Source organism: Crinia signifera, chromosome 2 (genome assembly GCF_055691185.1).
Source record: "Crinia signifera chromosome 2, ASM5569118v1, whole genome shotgun sequence".
Classification (NCBI taxonomy): Eukaryota; Metazoa; Chordata; class Amphibia; order Anura; family Myobatrachidae; genus Crinia; species Crinia signifera.
The window spans coordinates 390312981-390340703 of record NC_139218.1 but is presented as its reverse complement, the minus strand read 5'-3'; the positions used below and the strand labels follow the sequence as shown (position 1 = coordinate 390340703).

Genomic DNA, 27723 nt, shown 5'->3' with positions numbered 1-27723 from the left:
GGAATTGGTACAGAGCATTACATTACAGTAGGCGGAATTTCTAGTGCTGCGCCCACCTGCTTGGAATGGGTACAGAGCATTACATTACAGTAGGTATAGTTATTCTATGTACAGCCCAGAGAGTACAGAGGGGTCTCACAGGGGTCTGCAGGATTTCTAGCGCTGCGCCCACCTGCGGGGAATGGGTACAGAGCATTACATTACAGTAGGTATAGTTATTCTATGTACAGCCCGGAGAGTACAGAGGGGTCTCACAGGGGTCTGCGGGATTTCTAGTGCTGCGCCCACCTGCGGGGAATGGGTACAGAGCATTACATTACAGTAAGTATAGTAATTCTATATACAGCCCGGAGAGTACAGAGGGGTCTCACAGGGGTCTGCGGGATTTCTAGCGCTGTGCCCAACTGCGGGGAATGGGTACAGAGCATTACATTACAGTAGGTATAGTTATTCTATATACAGCCCAGAGAGTACAGAGGGGTCTCACAGGGGTCTGCGGGATTTCTAGCGCTGCGCCCACCTGCGGGGAATGAGTACAGAGCATTACATTACAGTAGGTATAGTTATTCTATATACAGCCCAGAGAGTACAGAGGGGTCTCACAGGGGTCTGCGGGATTTCTAGCGCTGCAGCCACCTGCGGGGAATGGGTACAGAGCATTACATTACAGTAGGTATAATTATTCTATATACAGCCCGGAGAGTACAGAGGGGTCTCACAGGGGTCTGCGGGATTTTTCTAGCACTGCGCCCACCTGCGGGGAATGGGTACAGAGCATTACATTACAGTAGGTATAGTTATTCTATATACAGCCCGGAGAGTACAGAGGGGTCTCACAGGGGTCTGCGAGATTTCTAGCGCTGCGCCCACCTGCTGGGAATGGGCACAGAGCATTACATTACAGTAGGTATAGTTATTATATATACAGCCCGGAGAGTACAGAGGGGTCTCACAGGGGTCTGCGGGATTTCTAGCGCTGCGCCCACCTGCGGGGAATGGGTACAGAGCATTACATTACAGTAGGTATAGTTATTCTATGTACAGCCAGGAGAGTACAGAGGGGTCTCACAGGGGTCTGCGAGATTTCTAGCGCTGCGCCCACCTGCGGGGAATGGGTACAGAGCATTACATTACAGTAGGTATAGTTATTCTATGTACAGCCCGGAGAGCATAGAGGGGTCTCACAGGGGTCTGCGGGATTTCTAGCGCTGCGCCCACCTGCGGGAAATGGGTACAGAGCATTACATTACAGTAGGTATAGTTATTCTATATACAGCCCGGAGAGTACAGAGGGGTCTGCGGAATTTCTAGCGCTGCGCCCACCTGCGGGGAATGGGTACAGAGCATTACATTACAGTAGGTATAGTTATTCTATGTACAGCCCGGAGAGTACAGAGGGGTCTCACAGGGGTCTGCGGGATTTCTAGCGCTGCGCCCACCTGCGGGGAATGGGTACAGAGCATTACATTACAGTAGGTATAGTTATTCTATGTACAGCCTGGAGAGTACAGAGGGGTCTCACAGGGGTCTGCAGGATTTCTAGCGCTGCGCCCACCTGCGGGGAATGGGTACAGAGCATTACATTACAGTAGGTATAGTTATTCTATGTACAGCCCGGAGAGTACAGAGGGGTCTCACAGGGGTCTGCGGGATTTCTAGCGCTGCACCCACCTGCGGGGAATGGGTACAGAGCATTACAGTAGGTATAGTTATTCTATATACAGCCCGGAGAGTACAGAGGGGTCTCACAGGGGTCTGCGGGATTTCTAGCGCTGCGCCCACCTGCTGGGAATGGGTACAGAGCATTACATTACAGTAGGTATAGTTATTCTATATACAGCCCGGAGAGTACAGAGGGGTCTCACAGTGGTCTGCGGGACGTCTAGCGCTGCACCCACTTGCGGGGGAATTGGTACAGAGCATTACATTACAGTAGGTATAGTTATTCTATATACAGCCCGGAGAGTACAGAGGGGTCTCACAGGGATCTGCGGGATTTCTAGCGCTGCAGCCACCTGCTGGGAATGGGTACAGAGCATTACATTACAGTAGGTATAGTTATTCTATGTACAGCCCGGAGAGTACAGAGGGGTCTCACAGGGGTCTGCGGGATTTCTAGCGCTGCGCCCACCTGCGGGGAATGGGTACAGAGCATTACATTACTGTAGGTATAGTTATTCTATATACAGCCCGGAGAGTACAGAGGGGTCTGCGGGATTTCTAGCACTGCGCCCACCTGCAGGGAATGGGTACAGAGCATTACATTACAGTAGGTATAGTTATTCTATATACAGCCTGGAGAGTACAGAGGGGTCTCACAGGGGTCTGCAGGATTTCTAGCGCTGCGCCCATCTGCGGGGAATGGGTACAGAGCATTACATTACAGTAGGTATAGTTATTCTATGTACAGCCTGGAGAGTACAGAGCGGTCTCACAGGGGTCTGCGGGATTTCTAGCACTGCGCCCACCTGCGGGGAATGGGTACAGAGCATTACATTACAGTAGGTATAGTTATTCTATGTACAGCCCGGAGAGTACAGAGGGGTCTCACAGGGGTCTGAGGGATTTCTAGTGCTGAGCCCACCTGCAGGGAATGGGTACAGAGCATTACATTACAGTAGGTATAGTTATTCTATATACAGCCCGGAGAGTACAGAGGGGTCTCACAGGGGTCTGAGGGATTTCTAGTGCTGAGCCCACCTGCAGGGAATGGGTACAGAGCATTACATTACAGTAGGTATAGTTATTCTATGTACAGCCCGGAGAGTACAGAGGGGTCTCACAGGGGTCTGCGGGATTTCTAGCACTGCGCCCACCTGCGGGGAATGGGTACAGAGCATTACAGTAGGTAAAGTTATTCTATGCACAGCGATGTGGGAGGGTGCAGTGGGAATAAACCTATAGAAGCCTAAACCGATCCTTCACAGAATTCCCCGGTATTCCTATCATCGCATAGGACAGGACTTACTGCAAGAGCCTAAAAAATCTTCATGCATACAGCGCTGTCACACCATATGCATACAGAGTGTGGCTGGTTGCTTCATCCGCCCAGTGTGAGGAGAACAGTATCTGCAATAGCTGTGGAGTGCTCATGCAGAGAAGCTGCTCACCATTATGGCAGTGCCCAGGTCACCCCTGCTGAGGTCTGAGAGCAGGAGGAACGGCCACCAGCAGTATGAGGCGATACCCAGCACCTATTCCCCCCTTATTAAACACAGTGTCACCAGCTGTAACACTGGCAGCAGCTGCAGCTAATGATGCACCAACCAGTAACATAATAATCAAATGCTGCCATAGTCGCCACTGTACAGGGTGTCCTAATGTGCCCACACCCCTCAATACCCCACGGTTCCAGCATCCACACTGTGCCCGCGCTCCTACAGCCACCTCTATACCCCACAGTTCCAGCATCCACACTGTGCCCGCGCTCCTACCGCCACCTCTATACCCCACGGTTCCAGCATCCACACTGTGCACACGCTCCTACAGCCACCTCTATTCCCCACGGTTCCAGCATCCAGACTGTGCCCGCGCTCCTACAGCCACCTCTATACCCCACGGTTCCAGCATCCACACTGTGCCCGCGCTCCTACAGCCACCTCTATACCCCACAGTTCCAGCATCCACACTGTGCCCGCGCTCCTACCGCCACCTCTATACCCCACGGTTCCAGCATCCACACTGTGCCCACACTCCTACAGCCACCTCTACTCCCCACGGTTCCAGCATCCAGACTGTGCCCGCGCTCCTACAGCCACCTCTATACCCCACGGTTCCAACATCCACACTGTGCCCACGCCACTACAGCCACCTCTACACCCCACGGTTCCAGCATCCACACTGTGCCCACGCCCCTACAGCCACCTCTATACCCCACGGTTCCAGCATCCACACTCTGCCCACGCTCCTACAGCCACCTCTATACCCCACGGTTCCAGCATCCACACTGTGCCCGCACTCCTACAGCCACCTGTATACCCCACGGTTCCTGCACTCCTACAGCCACCTCTATACCCCACAGTTCCAGCATCCACACTGTGCCCACGCTCCTACAGCCGCCTCTATACCCCACAGTTCCAGCATCCACACTGTGCCCACGCTCCTACAGCCACCTGTATACCCCACAGTTCCAGCATCCACACTGTGCCCGTGCCCCTACAGCCACCTATATACCCCACGGTTCCAGCATCCATACTGTGCTGCGCCCCTACAGCCACCTCTATACCCCACGGTTCCAGCATCCACACTGTGCCCGCGCTTCTACAGCCACCTCTATACCCCACGGTTCCAGCATCCATACTGTATCCGCACCCCTACAGCCACCTCTATACCCCATGGTTCCAGCAACCATACTGTGCTGCGCCCCTACAGCCACCTCTATACCCACGGTTCCAGCATCCATACAGTGCCCACACCCCTACAGCCACGTCTATACCCCACGGTTCCAGCATCCACAAGGGACATAAAGTAAAATAGTTTTCATTATAAATAAATGTAAAGATCTCTATAATCTTTATCACTGTTCAGCAAATTATTACCTGCTCTTACGCTGCTGCAGTCTGACTGCTCCGTAGTTAAAGTTAGTTATGGCAAGGCACCAGGCTTAGTTTGCATAACAGATGTAATATTTAATACATAGTATTGCAGTTGAAAGTTAGTAATATATACCCAATTAGCTATTTATATAGTATACAATTACACACAATGGCCCTTATTCAGATCTGATCGCAGTACAAATTTGTTCTCAAAATGGACAAAACCATGTGCACTGCAAGTAGGGTAGATGTAACATGTATTATTTATTTATTTATTAGCAGTTTCTTATATAGCACACACATATTCCGCAGCGCTTTACACAGAATATTTGAACATTCACATCAGTCCATGCCCCAGTGGAGCTTACAATCTATATTCCCTACCACATATACACACACACACAGACATTCTAGGGATAATTTTGTTGGAAGCCAATTAACCTACCAGTATATTTTTGGATTGTGGGAGGAAACCGGAGTACCCGGAGTAAACCCATGCAAGCACGGGGAGAATATACAAACTCTGCACAGTTGGGTCATGGTGGGGATCGAACCCATGACCTCAGCGCTGTGAGGCAGTAATGCTAACCATTACACCGTATTGCTGCCCATGTATAGAGAGAGTTAGATTTGTGTGAGTTATTTTGTTTCTGTGCAGGGCAAATACTGGCTGCATTATTTTTACACTGCAATTTAGATTTCAGTTTCAACACACCCCACCCAAATCTAACTCTCTCTGCACATGTTACATCTGCCCCACCTGCAGTGCACATGGTTTTGCCCATTTTGAGAACAAATTTGTACTGCGATCAGATCTGAAGAAGGGCCAAATGTATCGGTCATGTGACCCAATCCCGCTGCTGTCTCACCTGAGCTGCTGGGATCAGGGATCGGCTGCTCTTCCTTACACTGCGGTTCATACATCCTGTGTTCCAGCTCATCCTGTCATACATGGACAGAGATATTATTACACTGAGCGTCTATACTAGAAGGATACACAGGATAAGGATATGACAGTAACATAATACAGAAGAGATAATGTATCTAGTCCCGCTACCTGATCATCCTCTATGAGAATACAGTCCTCTTCCTTTATATGATGCCGGGAATACAGAGGGGTCTCACATCGTCCTGGGGGGCTTCTAGAGCTACACTCACCTGCGGGGAGAACAGACAATGACAGCCATATAGCAATGCTTAGTAATAACAGCAGCACATATCACTGCACAGGACCTGTCACTAGGTGTCGGGAGTAACAGCCCTGCACGTTACATGTATCTGGGTGGGAGGTCACCTCCCGAGGGTCATCATGACTAGTGACACTGGGGGAGAATGTGTCATCCAACCTTCCACCAGCCCCAACATCCGATAGATGGGGGTCAGATGTCAGCTGGAATTGGCAGTCGCTTTGGACCCACATGCAAAGTGATGGAGGCCAATTAGGGCCAATCTGCAGCGATCAGTAACAGCCAATCACCAGGGAGAGGGGCGGAGAGAAGTGACTGGATGGTGCAGGATACAGACACACCCCCTGACAGACATTCTCTTACCCACTGATTCAGGCAGCTGTGGAGGGTCCATTACATTGTCCTTGTGTCCGCCTGAATAGTCCCACTCTGTCACAGAGAACGAGACCTCCATATCCTTACACTTCCCAGGCACCTGCAGCATAGGAGAGCTGGTTACATCACTTACCCACACACCTAGGAGTACCGTGTAATACATTCCCCTGCAGGGCACTATGGGAGATAATGGGTCAGGGATCAATAATACCCTTTTTCCACTTGCAAAAATATCCCGGGTTTTTGCACATGAACGCGCATCAACCCGGGATTTAGTGAAGTGTGAAAGGGTCTTGGAGGAATATCCCGTGTTCAGCATTCTGGGATCTCTACCCAGGTCCTGACCTGGGTAGGACCCGGAATCGACACGGGATACAGTCAGTGTGAATGGTCCCGTGGGACTTTACACTACCCCAGAATCGATTCCAACAGCCAGTTCTCCCGGCGGGGTCTGCGTGACACACAGGCTGTGCAGCGGCGGCATCTGACCGCAGAGGAGACCGCTCCTACGGTACAGACACTCCATTTCAGTGTTGTTCATGTTCAGGTGCCTTGCTGTGGGGCTGTGAATGCAGCGTTCTGTAGTCAGGATTTGCTCTGGCACCATGCCACCCCACATTTGTGTTAGAATAAACAGAGGGATAGATTTCCCGTATCCTGGCACACATGGGCACTGAGTGTTTGTCAGTACGGGGGCCCGCCATGAGGTGGAAGCCTGCTCGCTGGCATCGGGACTTGTGCGATTCCCCGCAGAGCTTAAACAGCCCGCTCCTTCCATAGTTCACAGGCGGCACTCCGCAATCGGTGGTAACATGTTGTACAGATAAATGCAGATAGCAGGGAACACTGACACATCCCAAACATTCACAAGGTCTTTTTTTTTTTACCAGACTGTGTTTTATATGGTATTTGCAGTGATTTCCCAGGATCAGTGTGAATGGGGCTGTCCCGGGTCGATCCCAGGTCTGAGTCCAGTGTGAAAGGGTACATTCCCGGGTAGTGTCCCAGGAAGCATCCGGGAACACATTCCCGGGTATAACCCGGGACTGCAAGTGGAAAAGGGGTATTATAGAGTGTGCCCTGACCAATCACCAGGGGTCCAGTGATATCAGTATTGTTACACTATAGTACAACATCAATCAGTGACCAAACACCTTTATAGCACTTATTATATAACAAAAAGCAGCGTTTTCCCTAGAAATATACAGCTAAATGTACAATAAGAGCGCTCACCTCTACTGTCTCTCTGTGATGTACCTCAGCAGGAACCAGGATACTTCCATCACGGTTCCACTTCTCTTTTGGAACATGAGACGGAGCCTCTGTGTTTGGGCTCTGGGTTTGGTTGCTTTTGTCTGGCACAGGGGGGGTGCTGACGTTGGTCACCTGGTCTCCTGACTTTCTCACAACAATGAAATCCTAAGAGAGAACCAATATGTAAGACACCGCCCTATGTATATAATACAGTAATCTCCCCACATACAGTAATGCCAGCTGTATATAGGCAGGATAGCAGCTCTGCACCATCTCTGTGGTCAAGGTCCAGTATGGGAGTGTGGCCTGACGCGTTTCGTCATCCTGGGACAACTTTTTCCCAGGACGACGAAACGCATCAGTGCACACTCCCATATTGGACCTACCTATTACCCCACTTGGATCAGCTCTTAACTACCTTTGTGCATTGTGACCCACAAAAAGTTGCTTCGTCCACTGGACAATCTTATATGGTACCATAGATGCTAACAACTTGGAGCCTATACTGATCGCAAACAGTGCCACTATTCTACCAAACAAGGCATCCAGCCAGGTTTATGGACACCAACCAAACCAGTATTATCTGCGAAGTAACATCTGGGTTACTACACCAATTTGCAGGAGAGCATACTAGGAACATGCGGGACACGTTCTAAGTATACGGTCCATCCAACTGTTATTGGAGTGCATTTTTATATATTTTTTACTTATTCTTTTTCTTTACGGTTTATGTATTGTGATTCGTATAGTATGTTGCTAAAAATTCATTCATATTAAACTAACGTTATATATTGTGATACCCGATTGAGCAGACTTTTTAGTGATTCATTTTTAATATATTAATCTTGAGCGCTCCACCACCTTTGCTTTCTTTCCTGTGCTGTATATATGTCTGTAACCATAAGAGGCAGGAGACACACACAGGGGGCATCTGCCTGCTCCTACCCACAATCCCTGGCGGCCACTGCTCAGCGCCTCTCACCTCTCTCGTCAGCAAACAGATAATCTCCATGGTGAGGCTCAGCAGCTTGTCTATGATCAGGTCTTTGTTCCTGTCAGTCAGTAGCGAGTGCCGGATATGTTCCAGGACCAGGACCTCCATGGTTGGTCTTCAGGTGACGTCTCCTGAGGGAAGGGAATACAATGTCAGCTCCATATTGGTCATGTGATCCCTGGGTTGGTGGGGCCTGGCTGGTTTCGGAAACATTATTTAACATTCTATTAGCTTCTGCTTCTTATTAATGACGTGCTCACTAACATATTAAGCCTTTATTAGGCCTGGTAAAGTGATTAAGAGGACGGTGATAACGCAGCGGCCAGTCAGCTACTAACTGTCATTTGTAAACCTAGCTGGTAACATGGAAGTTAGAGGCCAATTGGCTACTGCGTTATCACCGGTCACTTTATGAGGAGGAGATTTGGCTACAGAATGATGTCAGAGGGAAAGTAAATGGATTTTCGAATTAAAAACAAACACAGTCAGCCCATTTGGCTTAAATGAATACAACTATAGTTTATTTTTGACCTAAGTAAATATAACATTATCTTTTTGACCAAATTACTCCAATAATTCCTTTAACCTCTTCAGTGGTGGTTTTTTTTGGGGAGAGCTCCCCACTAGGCGAGTTTTTTATGGGGAGCGCTCCCTTAAAAAAAAAAAAAAAAACACCACTGCCTACCTGGGTGCGGGCAGCGCCGCTGCACTGTCAATCAGCGGCTGCCCAGGCCTGCGCCCCCGCATCCTGTCCCCAGCAGCCGGCTTGTCATAAGCCGGCGCCTTCAATACAAAACCCGGAGGGGGGAGGAGGGGAGGGAGCCCGGCTGTAAACAGTGGCAATACCGAGAATTTTCCGGGCTTGCCAGACTGGACACTGAGGCACAGCCCGGAAAATTCTCGGGGTTAAAGCCATATCCAACCATCCACCTTACAATCTATGGCCTTTATTCAGATCTGATCGCAACACAAATTTGTTCTCAAAATGGGCAAAACCATGTGCACTGCAGGTGGTTTTGTAACATGTGCAGAGAGAGTTAGATTTGTGCACGTTATTTTGTTTCTGTGCAGGGTAAATACTGCCTGCATTATTTTTACACTGCAATTTAGATTTCAGTTTCAACACACCCCACCCAAATCTAACTCTCTCTGCACATGTTACATCTGCCCCACCTGCAGTGCACATGGTTTTGCCCATTTTGAGAATAAATTTGTACTGCAATCAGATCTGAATAAGGGCCTATTTGCATGCATTGTTTCTAAACAATGGGGGGGGGGGAGGAGTAAATCTGGCCATACCCCTGAACGATAATACAATGGGTTGCGTGCATATGAAGAATATCGCTTCGATGCACGGTTCCAGGGGCCGAGAGTTCGATCTCAGATCATACGTGCTGCGCGTATGATCCATCGGCTTTGCTTGCGTTCGTAAGCAGATCATTTGTGCTTTGAAAGCACATACGATCGCTCGTTCCACCTGCATCGGATCAGGTCATTCTGATGAATGGCCAAGCTTAAAGCTCTCCTATTCAAAATAAACAAAGAAAGGTAGAACATCGCGCGGTGACGCCTCGTACACACAGTCCGATTTGGTCTGTTTTTCTATTCAATTTTTCTTATATAAGCAATAACGGATGGAAACCGAATCAAAGTCGAATGGACATCGAACAGTTTACAGCCGCAGTTCATGCCGATTCGATCGCGATGCACGGCATAAAAATCGAATAGAAAAATAGACTGCAGGCAAAACTATATAGTACAGATCAAATGCGTTTTGCTGTTCGATTGGACACAAATCAAATCGCAAACAAATTCGCACAGTATGAACACACCTTTACACTGAATACAAAATATATTAGTAAAGTTTCACAATAATCATAAAAATGTATTACAATAATGCTGCTTTCAGACCGCATCTCTGGCTTTGACCCTGTATTTGGAAACGTTTCCAAAAACGGGTCTGCCAGATAAAACCCCTTTCACACCGCAGCACTTAAACGGTATATTACCGTTTAAGTGCCGATTTTTTGACACTGGCAGACCCGTTTTTGGAAACTTTCCAAATACAGGGTCAAAGCCAGTGCAGCCTTCAGCCCTCCCCTCCGTGCAGCTCCCCCCCCCCCCCTTGCGTGTGTCGACGCCCCCCGCGCGTCGGCCCCCCCGTCGACTTACCCCGTGCCGGTACCTCCGTTGTGGATCCCGGCACTGCAGCTCAGTATGCTCGGAAAGCACTTATGAAAAAAAGGGTCTTCCAGAAAATGGCTGCCCCATAGGAAACCCTGTTTAAAAAAACTGTCTTTCGTATGGGGGCAGCCATTTTCTGAAAGACACTTTCTTCATAAGTGCTTTCCGAGCATACTGAGCTGCAGTGCCGGGAACCACACGACACGCCGGGGGGGGGGGGGGGGGGGGGGGGTGTCGACTCGCGGGGGGGGGGGGCTCCAGTGCTGTGAATACTTAATGAGCGCTCATTAAGTATTCACTGTGCTGAATTTAGGACCCAGCTCATTGGCTGGGTCCTAAATACCGTTTCAGAACCGATTTTGAGCCTAAAATACCGGTTCTGAAACGGGTAGGACCCTGCATTTTAACCGGTTAGAAAAAACGTTTTTTTCTAACCGGTTAAGTGGTCCTGCACCTTTCAGACCGCACACATTACCGTTTTAAAACGGTAAAAAAAAGGCAATATACCGTTTTTAAAGTGCGGTCTGAAAGGGGCATAATACTGCTTTCACATTGCAGAAATGGGTAATGACACGGTATTCTTAAATGGGACTTTAAAACGGGTCAGAGCCTTGAGACCTTTCACATTGCAGGTGAAAACCGTTTTAAAAATCATTTAATACCATTCAAACATTCAACCCAATTAACCCCCAAGGGACACGTTTCAAGCCATTGAAATAGAGCTGTTCAAACTGCCAAAAAAACGGCTTTAAAACGTGTAGGACTCTGCTTTTTAACCGTGTTGAAATACCGGTTAACCTTAACCGGTAAATCAACTCTGGCCCTTTCACACTGCAGCCTTAAACGTTTTAAAATGGAAAAAAAAACGGCAATATACCGTTTTAAAAGTGCGATGTGAAAGGGGTATAAAATAGGGAAACTATCATTGTACTGAAAACAATGAATACATACAAAACAAACCAATCACATTAAAATCAGTATGTAACCCCTTGGTACCAGTATTATCAATATTCCTGATGGGCGAGCAAGCCTAGTCCAAGCCAATCCCCTGGGGGTAAGGGGAATATAGTGTTCGGTAAATTATTTCAATAAGGTAAAATTCCGGTCCATTGCCCAGCTGGAGGCTAGTATTTACCCGAAATGATGGGAGTCTGTATGACCAGCAAGGGGTCCTCGCAATCATTTGTAATCGCTTGGAACTAAAGGCCCATACACACTGGGCGATTTTGAACTGAATGCAGCTTAGTTTACTCGTTTGAGCTGCTTTCAGCTCAAAAGCCGCTCAGTGTGTACGGGGCGGCGATGAGCGCAGATTCTCGCGCCTGCGTCATCGCCGGTCACCGCCACCCATCTGCTGGTATTACCAGCAGATGAACGACGGGGTGGACGGCTTTTCATGAAAGTCGTCCACCCTGGGCAAAAGCGCATTAACAGGCGAAGAGCGATCAGTGTGTATGCACTGAGCAATTTTCAGCCCAGCGACTGTCCCCATTGTCGCCCAGTGTGTATGGACCTTAAGGTGCAAACAGAACTGCTCCATGCATTTGGGCACCTTGGGGCGCCTCTGGACTTTTGTTTATATTGAATGTAACAGGTAAAACCAGTACTGGCGGCTACCAATGAGAAAATACGTGGACAAACATAAGTGAATCATGTCCCTCACCGTATTAATGACCCCATGGATGATACCATTTACTTCATTTAATATTTTACTTCTAGATTTCTCTAGGGTGCCGTGACTGAAAAAAAGTTTGGAACCCCTGCCCTAGAAAAAAATAAATAAAAAAACAATCACTCACTTTGGCCCGGTGAGCAATATCTTAAAAAAAAAAAAAAAAAAAACATTTGCTTAAGCCTCATACACGATGCTATTATCACACCAGTTATGGGCTGGATCGCATTGCATGCGTTTTGCGTGCAATATGATGCGATGCGATCAGAAGACAGTACAAACAATATGCGCAGCACATACTTTTTGTACTATGCGATGCCATTGCACCATCTATGGGCACCTTCAGCGATATTTTAAAACAACATCACTCATTTCCCCCCTCCGGAGCGATATATGGTTTAAACCATCTTAGTGTGTATGCTAAATATCGGCACATATCCACGCGTCATTAATCCATCATGAATGTAGCTGCGAGGCTGATCTTCCTAGCCAGACGTTCATCGTCTGCAGATCCGCTCTGTCAGTCACTTCATTGGTTACCTGTATTCTACCGTATTCAATAAAAAATTCTTTTACTTACACACAAAGCCATAAACCAAACTACACCAACATACATCTCTTCTCAAAATATCATCCAACCCGACCTCTACGTCTCTCATCCACACTCATTACTCGCTCCCATTCCCGACTGCAGGACTTTCTTCGGGCTGCACCCACTCTGTGGAATGCCCTCCCAAGCACAATAAGACTCTCCCCCAGTCTCCAAACCTATAAGCGTTCCCTGAAAACTCATCTCTTCAGGCAAGCTTATCAAATTCCAGAACCTTGCATTCTGGTGGAATCGATGCAATAAAGAATACAGTATCTATCCTTATGTATCAATGCCTATTTCCCTATAGATTGTAAGCTTGCGAGCAGGGCCCTCCTACCTTTTGACTGTCTGTAACGGTCACTGTCTCCTTTGTAAAGCGCAACGGAATATGCTGCGCTATATAAGAAACTGATCATAAATAAATAATAAATTAACCGCTGTCCTGAATGTACAAACGAGGGAGCACCATTAGCGAGGTAGGGATCATGATGTAGAAAGTAGCAGTGCTCCTGCCTCTGTCGCTATTGGCTTTAGTATGGGTACTCAATATCATCCATGATGTCCACTACAGCAGGGGGGAGGAGCTGGGTGTTGGTGACATCGCTGACACTACTGTTTACCGATATCTTTAGGGGATTTGGTAAAAAGCACTAAATAAAAATAAATAATAATATAAAATGTAGTTATTGCGGTAGAATCAATATACTTGTATAGAGTGGTACCCGTAAATAAATTGTAGCGTTAGTGATGTTTACACCCTTTTGGGGAATATGTTATCTGCCTGTCACGGCCACAATAACATCAAGTGGCAGCTTTGACACTACAGCCTGAAACCAACACCGACTGCAACAGAGTGACCACCTCCCGGAATAGGGTTAGTACAGGGAAAGGTACCGGCCTCTTTCTAAACATACTTATTCCCCCAAAAGGGTGTAAACATCACTAACGCTACAATTTTTTTACAGGTACCACTCTATACAAGTATATTGATTCCACCGCAATAACTACATTTTATATTATTATTTCTTTTTATTTAGCGCTTTTTACCAAATCCCCTAAATTCATCCCATTAAAAGAGCTGATTTTTGAACATATAGCGCAGAAACCACCAAAATCTACCATGTTTACCGATATCGCTCAGTGTGTACGCACAATCTCGTTTGCTCGGGATTACCCCCATATCATTGATATCGGCGGTAGAGACGGTCATATAGTGTGTATGGGGTTTTACAGTGGCATTCATCTTCCTGTTATGCTGGAAGGAGTGACCCTAGTAAAACACCCGATCCTATTAACCCCGAAGGGGGGCGGATGATTTGCAAATCATCACGACACCGGGTGCACCTCTATAGGGGTGCGAGAAATTTTCAGTGAATTCGGCCCTGCGAAGAGTGCAAGTTAGGGTTAAATTCAGCATTAAAACAGCACTTGAACGCCAACTCGGACTCTTCAGGTTTAATAAGATCGACCCCTAAAGCTGGGTACACACTAATAGATAGATCTACAGACGGCTTGGGCATCGTGTTCTCCATACATCTACGTGTGCCCGCCCCCTGAGCTGTCAATCACTGGCGGCTACCGGCACGGCTGTACGGTCAGTAAGCAGATCCCCCGTACACACAGCTCGATGCGCCTTTATATCTTTATATATATCTGGCATCGCCTGTGTTGCACAGCCGGCGCGATATATAAGTGAATGATGCCGTTTCCAGATATATCGCTCGAACACACTAGCCGATGATGTATCAATATATCGCTAAGTGTGTACGCACTTTAACACATCACAGACACATATACATATAATCACATTTACATCTCAGAACACAAAGCTCAGCCACTGCTAATAACAATGGCTGCTGATCAGTGTATCCTCTGTGTGTATACTCTGGCCCCTGTGACGTGGGATGGGGGGAGGGGGGCTTCTCATAAAACATGTACTACCTACACGACAACAATAACAGCAGTCCATACCTCACCCTGCAGAAGGAGGTGTCCCCGGCCGACGGACAGTCACTATGCAAGCCTCTGTACACCAGTGCGCCGCAAGGGCTGATGGGAGCTACTATAGGCCTTCGCAGTACACACTCAGACGGCATGAGGCGGTAGAACTACAATGTCCAGAACAGATAGGTTGCAGTCACGTGATGCGCCTCCTGCCGGTGCCCGGGAGACAGGAAGTGTACAATGAATACCCTAGTGACTCAGCTCCTTCTATGCGGACATATAGGGCCGCGGCCATGTTTCAGAAGACCGTGTCTATGTGCATCTTTTTGCAAAGGTAACCAACAAAATGGCCGCCGCCGTCACTCAGACACTGTGATTACTAGCGTGAGCCGGTGCCAGCAACCAGCGCCATGGCGGCGTTACAAAGCTCTGCTTCTGGTGGCAAATAGGGACCTTGGAAGGGCGTAGCCTAATGTTAGGTGTACGTGTCTTTTGGGTTTACATCCTCTCCCTCCCGTTTTTCGTCAAGCTGAGGGTTTGTACAATGCTGATGATGGGCGGCACCAGCCTTTTCCCGCACTGACCAGATCTATGCGCAAACCATGTAGCAGTCACTGCTCACTTTGCTCCACATCAGGGAGTGGCTTCTCATACTCCAGACTCCTCCCATGCGGAGTGCTAGGGCCTGTTGGTGGTATGGCTGGGCGGCTGGGAGTTATTGGACTGTAATACCTGGTGTTAGGGGTAGTTACAAATCAGTGATAGGCCGGCCTGCTGGTTGGCTAATGACAGCCAATCAGAAGCCTGTTTACCATGGTAGGTAAGCGGTAAGGGCAGGGCCGGGCTAATATCCAGGTGGGCCGACTTCTTTGTGCAAGGTGGAGGCTCCGCCTCCCGATCGAAACAGAGAATGCCGCTGGACTCGCGGTGGCTCTCTCTGTGCGCCGCTGAGGTCCAGGAGAGAGAGGACATCACATGCCACTATTCCCCTCTCTCCTGCAAGCTGGGAGAGGCAGCACGAACATGCGCGTTGGATGTGTGCACGCGTGCGACAAAGGTCGCGCACATGCACAAATGCCAGGCCGATTCGGCAGCCCAGTCCTTCGCTGGGTAAGGGGGTGCAGTAGCAGACGTGCTGAGTATGCGGAGCAGGGAGCCGCCGGCCTGAAGAAGAGCTCTCCCTGCTCTGCTAGCTTCAATAGCTTACTGTTGCCATCTGTACTGCCAGTCACACCACACAGGCAGCCAGAGGTGCCAGTGAGCGTGAAGCACTTCTTCAACAGTTAGCAGCCCCAGTGAGTGGTGTCCCGGGAGGGGGGGGGGGGCCTGCGGAAGGGATTTGAACAAGATCGTTTACCGGTGGGCCGGTCTCCCTGCAGCTTTCAGTGGCTGCGCTCGCCCCATACTGCGCTGATTCATTTATATGCGGCTGGAGTGAGTGAGCAAGAGCATATGACCTGTCTTGTTATATGCATACAGTGGCTGTGGAGACCGTGCACAGCGACAGAGTAGGCTTTCCTTCTACCCTGTACAGTCTGCCCCAGGTGGGAGGGATGTCAGGGTAGCAAGCCACACCCCTTCTTCCCATCAGGCAACCCAGGCTCCCAGATTTTCATGCACCCTACTCTGTCCCAGACAGGTCAGAGTGGTAAGCCCCACCCCCTTCTCCCCTCAGGCAGCCCGGTCCGTCTTCCCTGTACCCTGCCAGGACAGAGAAATATATGCCCCGCCCCCTTCTCCCCTCTGGCAGCCCAGTCTCTGTTTTCCGAGTACCCTGCTTTGTCCCAGGTGCGTCAGAAGAGCAAGTCCCATTCCCTCTCACCAGGATCCCATGCTCCCTCCGCTGGCGCTGCTAAGAGAGCTACCAGAGGAGCCAGCGAGCCGCGGTCACATTGTACTAACGCCATCTCAGTCCCGCGCTCTTCCCTCCAACATCGCACCCACCGTTCCAAGCTCCCCTTGCCAGCGCTGGTGAGAGGGAGAACCTGAGGCTGAGCTGCAGGAGCCAGGGAAGGAAGACCAAGAGACACTGCCATGGCTTTCAGGTACACAGTAGTGCCACCAACACAGAAGGGGAATAGGGGGGAGGCACAGTGCAGCCAGTGCTGGTGGAGGGGAGTAGTGGACATTATTATGTGTTGTCTGAAGCCTTTCAAATCCCTGCGCTCTCACTCTCTCCTCCTCTCTCTCTCCCCCAGCCCCCTCTCTCCTGTTTTTCTCTCCCCATATACCTGTCTCTCCTCCCTTATGTACTTTCTCCACCTGCCCAAACTCTCTAATTCTTTCTCTCCTCCCGCTCCTATCTTTGTCTCTCTTCCCCAAGCTCCCTTCACGTCTAATAGTAGGGGGGGGGGATGTTGTGCCTAGTGGCGGCCTGACCCCTAAATCCGCCCCTGACAGTAAGTAAAATTGGTACTTGTTTCCTAGCACGGCGCCCAGATTTGCTACGCATAGTACTAGCATGCGATGCGATTTTCACTAATGAATGTTCTTCAATTATTTATGCTAGTTTAATCAAATTTGTTAAGTAAATGAGTTATTAGTTAACACATGTCGTCATTACCGTGTCAGCTGTATGAATGTGCAGGTGTGAATGTGTTCCTAAAACACCAGCACTATCCACGCCACCCCGAAGCGCAGCAGAACGCGTCCTCCAACCTTTTCATATCCCCTCTATCCACCTCGGCGTGGAGTTGATTTTATGTAGTGTGGCAAGCGCAGCCACAGTAAATAAAATCAACTCCACACCGAGGTGGATAGTGGGGTATGAAAAGGTTGGAGGACGCGTTTCGCCACGCTTCGAGGTGGCGTGGATACGGGGGGTGATGCAAAACAATGCCAGAGGTGCTTACAATTGTACCCATCACACGTAACCACATCACATGTCATAGTAAGCACCCATCACATCTCATAGCATGGGTGCTTGTACAATGAAATATCGGATCGCATCGCATTTGGTGCCATGTCATCCTATGCGATATTTCATTGTATAAGCACTCCTGTGCACTTGATATGGACAGCACTAGCACAGCACTACACACGGTATGCGATGCGATTTTCCTACGCAGAATAGCCCACTAAGCTATTTGCTTAGTGGGCGCCGTGCTAGGAAACAAGTATCATAAAAACAATTAAATACCTGCCAGCATCTCTGCCCGCACCCCCAACCCCCCTCCTGCCATCATCTCCACCCACACCCCCCCCCCCCAACATATCTCCCAGCAGTTTCTCTGCCCACACACCTCCCCCCCCCTACAGCATGACACACACACACACACACACCCCCCCCACCGGTCACGTGTGGATCCATGTCCGCACCTCCTTAAATACCCTAGAACAATTATAATTACCACCACCCTCCCTGCCAGCATCTCCATCCACACACCCCCATCTCCCGCCAGCATCTCTGCCCCACCCCCTCCCGGCACCATCGCCGCCTGGGCCATGGATTACAAAGTATATTACACTGTTTGAAATGAGAGGTGAATATAAAGGTTTTCAGTCCAGGTCCATCTTTTATCATCACAAAGGGGACTGAAGCTTCATGTCAAGATGTAGGTGAGTATCTGTATGTATGGGCTCTGTGTGTATTAAAGTTTCATTTTTCAGCTGTGTTTGTGTAATTAATGGGCTGCATGCTGGGACTTATGGTTCCCCAAGTCTCAGTATGTGGCCCAGGCTTGCTGGGACTCATAGTTCCATAGCAGAACCCAATAGTTTAATCTTTCTTTTACACAAACATCAGCCCGGTGCCCACAGCCCAGGGGCACCGGGGACAGCCCCAGGCAAGGGGGGGTCCCCACTTCCCCAGGGTCCAGGCCCGGGCTGACTAGTCCGGGGGTTAATACTTTGGCAAGGGGGACTTGTATAATATGTATATATGGCTGCTAAATACTAATCTGGTAGGATACGGCCACCTACACCGTTGGGCAAACACGAATCAGTAGATACTTCAGATAAGTAAATCTGTCCTATTTATGATATAAAAATATATCATTGATTCATATTAGGGCATAAGAATACGACTGAGTCGTATTCTTAGTAAATTTCCCCCGATAGTATCTGATTGGTTCCCCTTAGCAACACCCCATCTAAAATAGAACTCCCATCTTAGGAAGTCTCCTTCTTCCACTCTCTAATAATAATACTTACAGTTTACCGTGGAGTATCCAGCAGGGATGAAATCTAACAAACCATGTCATTTGCGTAGGTGGAGGTATCCGGTCACTGCGCCCCACTTGAAGTCTTTGAGCTCTTCAGAACAACCCATTGTATATCACAAATGGAGAATGCATGGCGGTGTTGGTGACAGACTCACCTTTAAAAGCCATGAGTTAGTTGGCAGGTGAGCTTTAAACCATTGAGCATATATTTGAGCAGTTGCCAGGTTCTCAAGAGTCTGGGTGGTAGATAGAATTTGCAGTGAAATGGGGTCCCCTGATATTGGGGGTGCAAGCTTAAAGGCATTGATCAATCCATTAGCCAAAACACCATTATTTATATGTTAAGGTGAGTGAGTTTACTATGGTGAGTGCTGAGCTCTCTGTATTTTATTTAAGCAATGTGGCCACATTCATGGTCATTTGTGGTGCGTCACATGCTTTGTTACAAGGTCTCCCCCTGACCTCATGTCTGATGTTTGTAGTAAAGAAGTTCGCAGATTCCCCACTGCTGGAGTAGATGTTAGTTAACAAGCGGGCTAAATAAGAACTATTGTTGTTTGCCAGATGCCCTGCTGCTAGATTCTAGTGATCAAGTTTATGGCCTTTTGTTCTACTGCCTGGGTATAGGTATGTGGTGTATTAACAGCTGTGTCCATGATAAACATATGTAAAATATACCGTACTAGTTAAAAGCCTGTCAAAATGACAGCTTCTGCAATGTGCTTTCACTTTGAGCTGTGATTGTTTTTACTTTCACTTTGAGCTGTGTCCATTTTTACTTTCACTTTGAGCTGTGTCCATTTTTACTTTCACTTTGAGCAGTGCCCGTTTTTACTTTCACTTTGAGCTGTGACCGTTTTTAGCCCACAAACTCTCCAGTGATTCTTAATAAGATGATTCATATGAAACCCATCAAACACAAATGGGGATGTGAAAGCAAAGGACATGCTATGGCAGGGATGGGGGCATTTTCAGCTGTTAAAACAAGTTTGATGGAATGTGGGACTCTCCACTACTGACATCCATATTACTTACTATGTCTGACAATGGACCCACCTAGACATGTAAGTAGCTGGTGTCTATCACACTGCCTGATTATTAGCCATATGTATATCTTTGAATACAAATAAATAAAACACTTCTGTTTACCATCTTTATCATGTTACTATGATGGTGCCTGGTCAAAGACTGAGGGTAGATTTCCTAAGGAGCAGGTGTCACGATCCGATCAGGTGATGGATCGAATAAAGCATGCCCCCTGTTATTATTATGTGTGAGATGAATGTATTGCTGGTAGTGTTTGTGAAATCATGTCTTCTACTATTATTATGTGTGAGATCAGGAAATGTTTTGTATTATGCGTGTAAACTGAATGTGACCTGAAGGGGGGCTGCCTGCCATATTCCCTCAGAGTGACCATCTGTATAGTTCTCTGAAGTTAGGATCAGAGACCACTCATAAATCAGATTGGAGGTTAGATCAATAGTGTCCAGACAACAGGCCAGCTCCGCCCCCCTCCACTAAAGATCTCTTATCAGACTTGGGGAATGTCTGTCGCAGGGAAATTGTCAAAATCCCAAGGGTGGGAGGGATGAGGGCTCGGAAGATATAACTGCACTCTCTCCCTATAGCAAATTGGTACTTCTTGGGGGAACAGTAAGCTGGCTGGAAGTGACCCGATGTTTCATGTGGATACCCCCCCCCCCACTACAGAATCAGTACTTGGGTGTAAGATACAGTTCTGTCTTTTTAATTCCCTTTTATTTTGTTTGAGTTACATCAATGTGTGTACTTTTAAAATATTTTTAATTATCTTGTAACCATTTTTATCACTAAAGCTCTGTTGTATTATCTTGGAATAAATCATACATAGTTCCAGTTCTGATTTTGTGTTCTAAAGACTTAAGCCAAAGACGAGCGGTCAACGTTACCTTTTTTATATTGCATTGTGAGGTCAGGTGCGGCAAGGTGCCCTGTGTGGAATTTGAAAGCGCTAAATCAGGCTTTGCTATTAGCAGAGGGGATTCATGTGTCCAAAGTAAACCCCAGTCATGGCCAGAGCTGCTCAGATTGACGTATCTGGAGGAGCGACCGGTGGGTCCGTGACAGCGGGTTACAGCCATTGATCATCAGAGTCTCTAACAACGCGCTCATCAGTTACCCATAACCCTCTACCTGAACAGTAGCAGCAACACTGACACCTGCAGGTTATATAAGTAATGTACAGCATCATCAACATGAGAACTTGAGGATGCTCCTGTAGTAGTACGAGGTCTGACCAGGAAGTGATATTTGTATGGCTTATACCCAGAAATATGGAAGCACAAAATGCAACCGGTGGAGAAATAAGTAACAAATTAGTAACAACAGACTAGATCACACGTTGTGGGTTTTCTTGTGCCGATTGAGAGCTGAGCGATCAGAAAAGCAGCAGCCACACTGGGAACACACATACGGCTTCTCCCCGGTGTGGATGCGCCGGTGTTTCACAAGGTTGGATCTCTGCGTAAAACACTTCCCACAGTCTGTGCAAATAAATGGCTTGTCCCCAGAGTGAATCCGCTGGTGCATAGTGAGAGCAGACCTTCCTGAAAAACATTTCCCGCACTCCAGGCATAAAAATGGCTTCTTCCCGGTGTGAGACCTCTCATGGCAAAGAAGATTTGACCTCTGATGAAAGGATTTTCCACAGAAAGAGCAGTGAAACAGTTTTCCCTCTGTGTGACATCGCTGGTGGGCGGTAAGAGCCAATGTGGAGCTGAATCTCACCCCACAGACGGAGCACCTATTGAGATTACTTGTGCTATGCGTTTGCTGATGGGTGACAAGGGCTGCATGATTAGGGAAACATTGCTGGCACTCCAAGCACTGCTGCGTCATCTCAGGATAGTGTGAGGAGGCGTGCGGACCTGTTGGGGACAAAAGTACTGAAATAAACCCTCTGTACATCAGCGGATGGGTCGCGTCATAAAAACATAACATAGAAGCATACAATTTGACGGCAGATAAGAACCACGTGGTCCATCCAGTCTGCCCTGGATAATTTTGTGTGAATTATTAATGGTTATTTGTGGTGCGTCATATATGCTGCGTTACATGGTCTTCCCCTAACCTCATGTCAGATGTTTCTAGCAAAGACGTTGGCAGATACACGACTGCTGGAGTACAGTAGTTGCCAGTGAACAAGCGGCCTATTGTTGTGTGCCAGATGCCCCACTACTAGTCTCCAGTGAACACAAAGGCTATTCATGGTTTTCTGTTCTACTGTCTACTGCCAGCATCCTTACAGGCAGAATGTCAGCATTCAATTTACCAATGCTGGTATCCTCACTGCCTTCAGATGACCTGTGCCAGAACATCGAATGGATCAAGATGCCAATGTCATAATACTAACAGCCGCTATCTGATAGGCAAATATGTGGGGAGAGGATGGCCGGGGATGGGGTGAGAAGGTTTAGGCACTAGTGGGGGGGAATAGGGTTAGGGTACCCAAATGGGTAGGTTAGCATTAGGCTGCGGGGAGTTAGGTTAGGGATTACAATATAGGGATAGGCTCCAGGGTTAGGTGTAGACAGTAGTAGGGAGGGTTAGGGTACGCTTCGTGGAGTGAGGGTTAGGCTGCTACAAAGGAGGGTTACGGAGGTAGGGGTAGACAGATAGGGTGCTGTCGGATCCCCAGTCACGATTTACACTATTGGGATGCTGGGGCCGGTTTAATCTGAGTGCTCGGACGCCGTATGTATGACACATGAAATATACAATATATACTTTTATATAACAAGCAAGGTGATAAACTCTTGTCTAAGGATTACCCAGGTAGGGCAGGTATGGGGGCTTTGCCAGCCATCAAAACAAGTTTGATGGAATGTGGGACGCTTCACTACGGACATCCATATTTACTCACATACTATGTCTGAAAATGCACCCGCCTATACTGTACATGTATGTAGTAAGTGTCTGTCACCCCACCTATATGGTACATGTATGTAGTAAGTGTCTTTCACCCTGCCTTATCTGATTATCAGCGCCAGAACTGTGAGATGTAATAGCACTGGGGCCGTGATGTCAGCAGCATGACATCACTGTGCTGGGTTATACTATTCTGGGAGGTGTGGCCACTGCAAAACCAAGGGAGTGTCTTCCAATAGCGCCAATGTGATTCAATGGCCATAGGTCATTTTGAGTTATATGTAGAGGGTGAGAGCCATTCTTTTTTTTTTTCAAAAATATATTTTATTGAACCTCATAAATCACAAAACACATCAACTGCAACAAAGGAACGACATAATCTGATACAATATAAGGAACAATCCACCATTTTCTAATGTTTTCCAACAACATAAAGTAAAAGCAAAGAAAAGCTGACAAAATAATAGCATCATGGATCTTGCAATTGGGTAATAATAGATAAGTGAGTGAAATAGAGATATATATAAAAAAGCAATGTTGTAAAATAGGAGACACAAATATAAGACTTGCAGTAAGACCATCATCATGCAGTAGTTAGGAATAATGACAATTAAAGAGACAATCAATAGATATTTCTAGTGGCGTCAATAATAACAATAACAACGGTGAGCGCCATTCTAAATAGGGCCTGATTCAGACCTGATTGCTGAACTGCGTTCAGAGCCCAGCACTCAGGTAATAGCCGCCCATGTGCACAGCTGCAAATGCATTTGCAGCCATGCACACAGAGGAAAATCCATTCATAATCACTCAACATTGATGGATGTTCGCAAGCCGCCAAGTAAATCTAGACTATCTCAGCACTGCGGTCACCATGGAGAGAAGGAGGCCGGTGCTGATGTCAGCAGCCCGTCCTCCCAACAGCCGGGCAACACCTACATTTTCCGGGGCACTCCGAGAAAACGCTGACATTTCACCCCCAAACACCCAGGAACTGACGCGTTTCATCGTCCACAGACAACTTGATCAAAGGTGTCACATCTTTGATAAAGTTGCCTGTGGACGACGAAACGTGTCAGTTTTAATACTTATTGGACTCTGGGACCTTTACATTGTAACACCCCACTTGGACCTGCTCTCCCCCAACCGACACTCTGTCACTAACTGGATACATCAAATTGGGATACCACCAGGCCTACTTCTTGGAGCCTTCCTTAACATGAGCTACACCATCTGCTTTACATGAGAGGATAAAAAAAGCACAAAGGACACCCACCAGATCAGTTAATCATGGAATCTATTGTGACCTAACATATACCATTGTTGGCAGGAGAGTACCAATAGGAACAAGCGGGACTCTGTATAAGTATAAATTCCTTTGTCCTTCTAATTCTTGAAACCAGAGATCAATTTTATGTCAATGTATGTTATTCTGCAATTTTATATATCTTTGTTTTATATGGATGCATCTTGATATATGAGATTTATTCAAAAACTTTTTATGTGATACCTAGTTGATCATATTACATTGTTTTATGTTAGTAAATATATTTCAGTGCTCCACAATCCCACTCTTTCCTTTTTCCCTAGATTTCCTAAGGAGCGGGTTCTTACAGCCATTAATCATCAGAGTCTCTAACACCCCACTCGTCAGTAAATCTACCTGTAACCCTCTACCTGACCAGTAGCAGCAACATTGACACCTGCAGGTTATAGAACTAATGTACAGTGGGCCGTGGCCTGACCGGGAAGCTGAGCAGTGAAGCCTGGATGCAGCTCCCGCTGACTTTTGGGCCTGATATCACCCGTTTCAGGGACCACCACCGAGCAGATCCCTCTCCCCCTGCCCAAAGAAGCACAGCATAGGAGACTCCTGGAGACTGTCTGCATCTTCCTAACCGGTGGAGACCTCCCCTGGACATCCTCAGATCATCCACTTCCCTAGGGAGAGCCATCCAGAGAGGTGAGAGGGCATAGTGTAGCCCCTAGCTGTGGGGCTGATGGCCATCTTAATAGGAGAAATTCTCCCATCTCCATCTAGAGCCCCTTGGCTAGCTGACGCTGTGGGGAACTGAGACAGTGGGCTGATAGTGCACTAATGGTGGAAGGCTAGTACCTCCTTCATGGGTCCTTCAGCTTAACTACACCCTCACTAATGGGATGGATTGAACACCTGTTCTGCTTATCCATGCAATTTCCATAACATACTAATAGCTACCACACGGTCTCTTGGCTCTGCAGTCTGATTCTTACCCTTGGGTCGGCTTCTAACATCAATCTTACCATGCCATTGAGGAGAGGGAACAAGACTCCTAAACAACCTACTCCTATATGGTTCAGGAAACCAACCATGCAGAGGCAACAGGACTCCTCGACCCCCAACACCTCCTCCAAGCCCTCTTCCCCCTCCTTAGCCGACATGGAAATGGAGCTTGACCCACAGGCACCACTTACATCCCAGTCTATGCTTCGACTGTTTACAGTGTTCCATGCCGACATTCTCACCAACCTAGAGTTTTCGATCCAAACACTCAGAACAGATCTGGGAGGAATCAAGGGTCTCATGGATCATTTGGAGTCAAAAATGCAGGAACTGATGACTTCTCACAATGACCTTCTCACCTTTCACTCTGAATCTATAGATTGTAACCTTGCGAGCAGGGCCCGCCTACCTCCATGTCAGTTTTTATCTACCTAGTTTGTTTAATCACTGTTGTTTCCAATTGCAAAGCGCAACGGAATATGCTGTGCTATATAAGAAACTGAAAATAAATAAATAAACTATCGTCGCACTGCGGGATAAACTTGCTGACTTGGAAGAAAGAACCTTAAAATCAGAGGAGTTCCAGGCTCAGTTGCCCTTGCGGACCTAAGAGACTATTGTTTCAGAAACTACTGAAACAATAGTCTCTACTTAGTTATGGTTACATTTTATTATTTGAATGTATATGGCCTTAATTCCCTGAACAAGAGACATCAAGCACTGTAAATGTTTCATAGAGAGAAAGCCAGAGTAGTTGGTCTACAGGAGATTCACTTTGCAGCACAAGCCCCACCAGCTTTCCATAACTCGCAATACCCCACAGGTTATTTTTCCAATGGCCCTTTTAAGAGACATGGAGTAGCAATTTTATTCCATAACACTGTAGAATTTGACTTGGTATCTCAAACGACAGACATAGATGGCCGCTATTTGATTATAGTGGGTAAACTGGAGGTCAAATAAGTAACGATTGTCCCTTCTTACGTAAATTGTTAGACACTGTTCAGAAAAAAAAAAAAAGGCCATGTAGTTATGGGAGATTTTAATTTAGTTCCAGACGAGAAAATAGAAAAATCCACACCATTAGATAACTTTTCACACCAGCAGAGATCCCTATCCCCTCGGAACCGATTGCTTACAGAATTCGATCTGTATGATGTTTGGCAGGTCAGATCCCCCTCAATTAAAGACTACACCTTTTTCTCTCACATACATAACTCCTACTCCTCCATAGACTTAGTCCTACTAGATAAGTGCACCCTTCAGCATACCTCCAGGACGTCTATTATTCCAGTTGCGTGGTTGGACCATTCAGCCATAACCTGGTCTTGGAATCTACATCTTTCCAAGATGCCACCCCGCCCCCTGGAGGCTTCCAGATTACATACTCATATCCCCTGAAGCCCTTACAACAATTACTAAGGCCATGACATCCTACTTAGCTACCAACTCGCCCCTGCACATCCATACCCACACACTGGTGTGCCTGGAAAGCTGTCTTAAGGGGGATAATCATCCAAACAGGTGCCAGACTTAAAAAAAAAAAAAATCTAAAAAAAAACAGGAAGACCTGGAGTGTTGCTTGCTCCAAGTTGAATCCTTAAATAGATCACAACCATCTCACTTACTGAAACGGGACTTGGTGTCAGTTCGTAATCAACTTCAAGCGCTGTTCTTACAAAGTATGAAGCAATGGCTTTTCTTCCTCACCTTTTAAGATCTCGACTGATACTAGACAGGGATGCCCACTGTCCCCCCTTTTGTATGTACTGGCTACAGATCCTCTAGCAATCAAGATACGCCAATCATTGAGGTCCCCGGGTATACAAGTGGGGTCCTCCACCCATAAATTGAGTCTGTTTGCGGACAATGTTTTATTGTTTATTACAAAACCAGCAACGTCTCTACCTATCATCCATAAGATTATAGAGGACTATGGTGCTGCATCATTTTATAAACTCAATACCGCTAAAACGAAAGCGTTGCCATTTAATAAAGATACCCGTAAACTCTCCCAGTTTAAGCAGCAATATAGATACAATTGGAGGACAGACTCTATTGTATATCTTGGCATTCGCATCCCCAATGACCTTTCCTCGACGGTGGATATCAATTATAAGCCACTCGAATCTCATTCTCAACTATTAAAGAGGTGGATGAGTTTGGAGGTCTCATGGATGGGTAGACTGGCTGCATTCAAAATGTCTATCCTCCTGAAGTTGATGTATCTTTTTCGTTCCATACCATATCTAATTCCCCTAAAAGTCATTGGTCAAATACACTCAATCATTCTTCATTATATCTGGAAGAAGCCTCCTAGAATAGCATATTTGCGACTGACTAGGTGTAGGAGGCTGGGTGGCTTGGCCGTGCCAGATCTGAGGAAATATCAGTTGGCAAGCTTAGTGGCCCAGGCTTGCGACTGGTCTTTACCATCAGATACAAAACCTTGGGTAGACCCGGAGAAACAAATGTACCCCCAACTCCCCTTACCCCCAACTCCCCTTTCCAGAGACCGCTAGCACATGACATTCCTTGTGCGATCAAAAACTCACTGAAAGCATGGGATGAGGTCCTGGTCCTATCGAAGAAGATCTCCTTACCCACTCGATCCCTATCACTTCAGGCCCTCTCTACTATAATCCCAGACT

At 47.3% G+C, this 27723-nt stretch overlaps 1 protein-coding gene and 1 pseudogene across 2 annotated transcripts in view; both read right to left on the bottom strand.

Annotated features, from left to right (window-relative positions):
• LOC146058575 (uncharacterized) overlaps positions 1–27723 on the bottom strand; it is a 279259-nt pseudogene that overhangs the window by 156407 nt on the left and 95129 nt on the right. The window contains exon 6 of the transcript XR_014469871.1: positions 5405–5477. The product of XR_014469871.1 is annotated as an uncharacterized LOC146058575 (transcript). The remainder of the gene's footprint in view (positions 1–5404; positions 5478–27723) is intronic.
• LOC146058214 (uncharacterized) overlaps positions 20676–27723 on the bottom strand; it is a 79165-nt gene continuing 72117 nt past the window's right edge. The window contains exon 12 of the mRNA XM_083170358.1: positions 20676–21809. Coding sequence (XP_083026484.1) covers positions 21277–21809 — 533 coding nt within the window. The 3' untranslated portion in view covers positions 20676–21276. The remainder of the gene's footprint in view (positions 21810–27723) is intronic.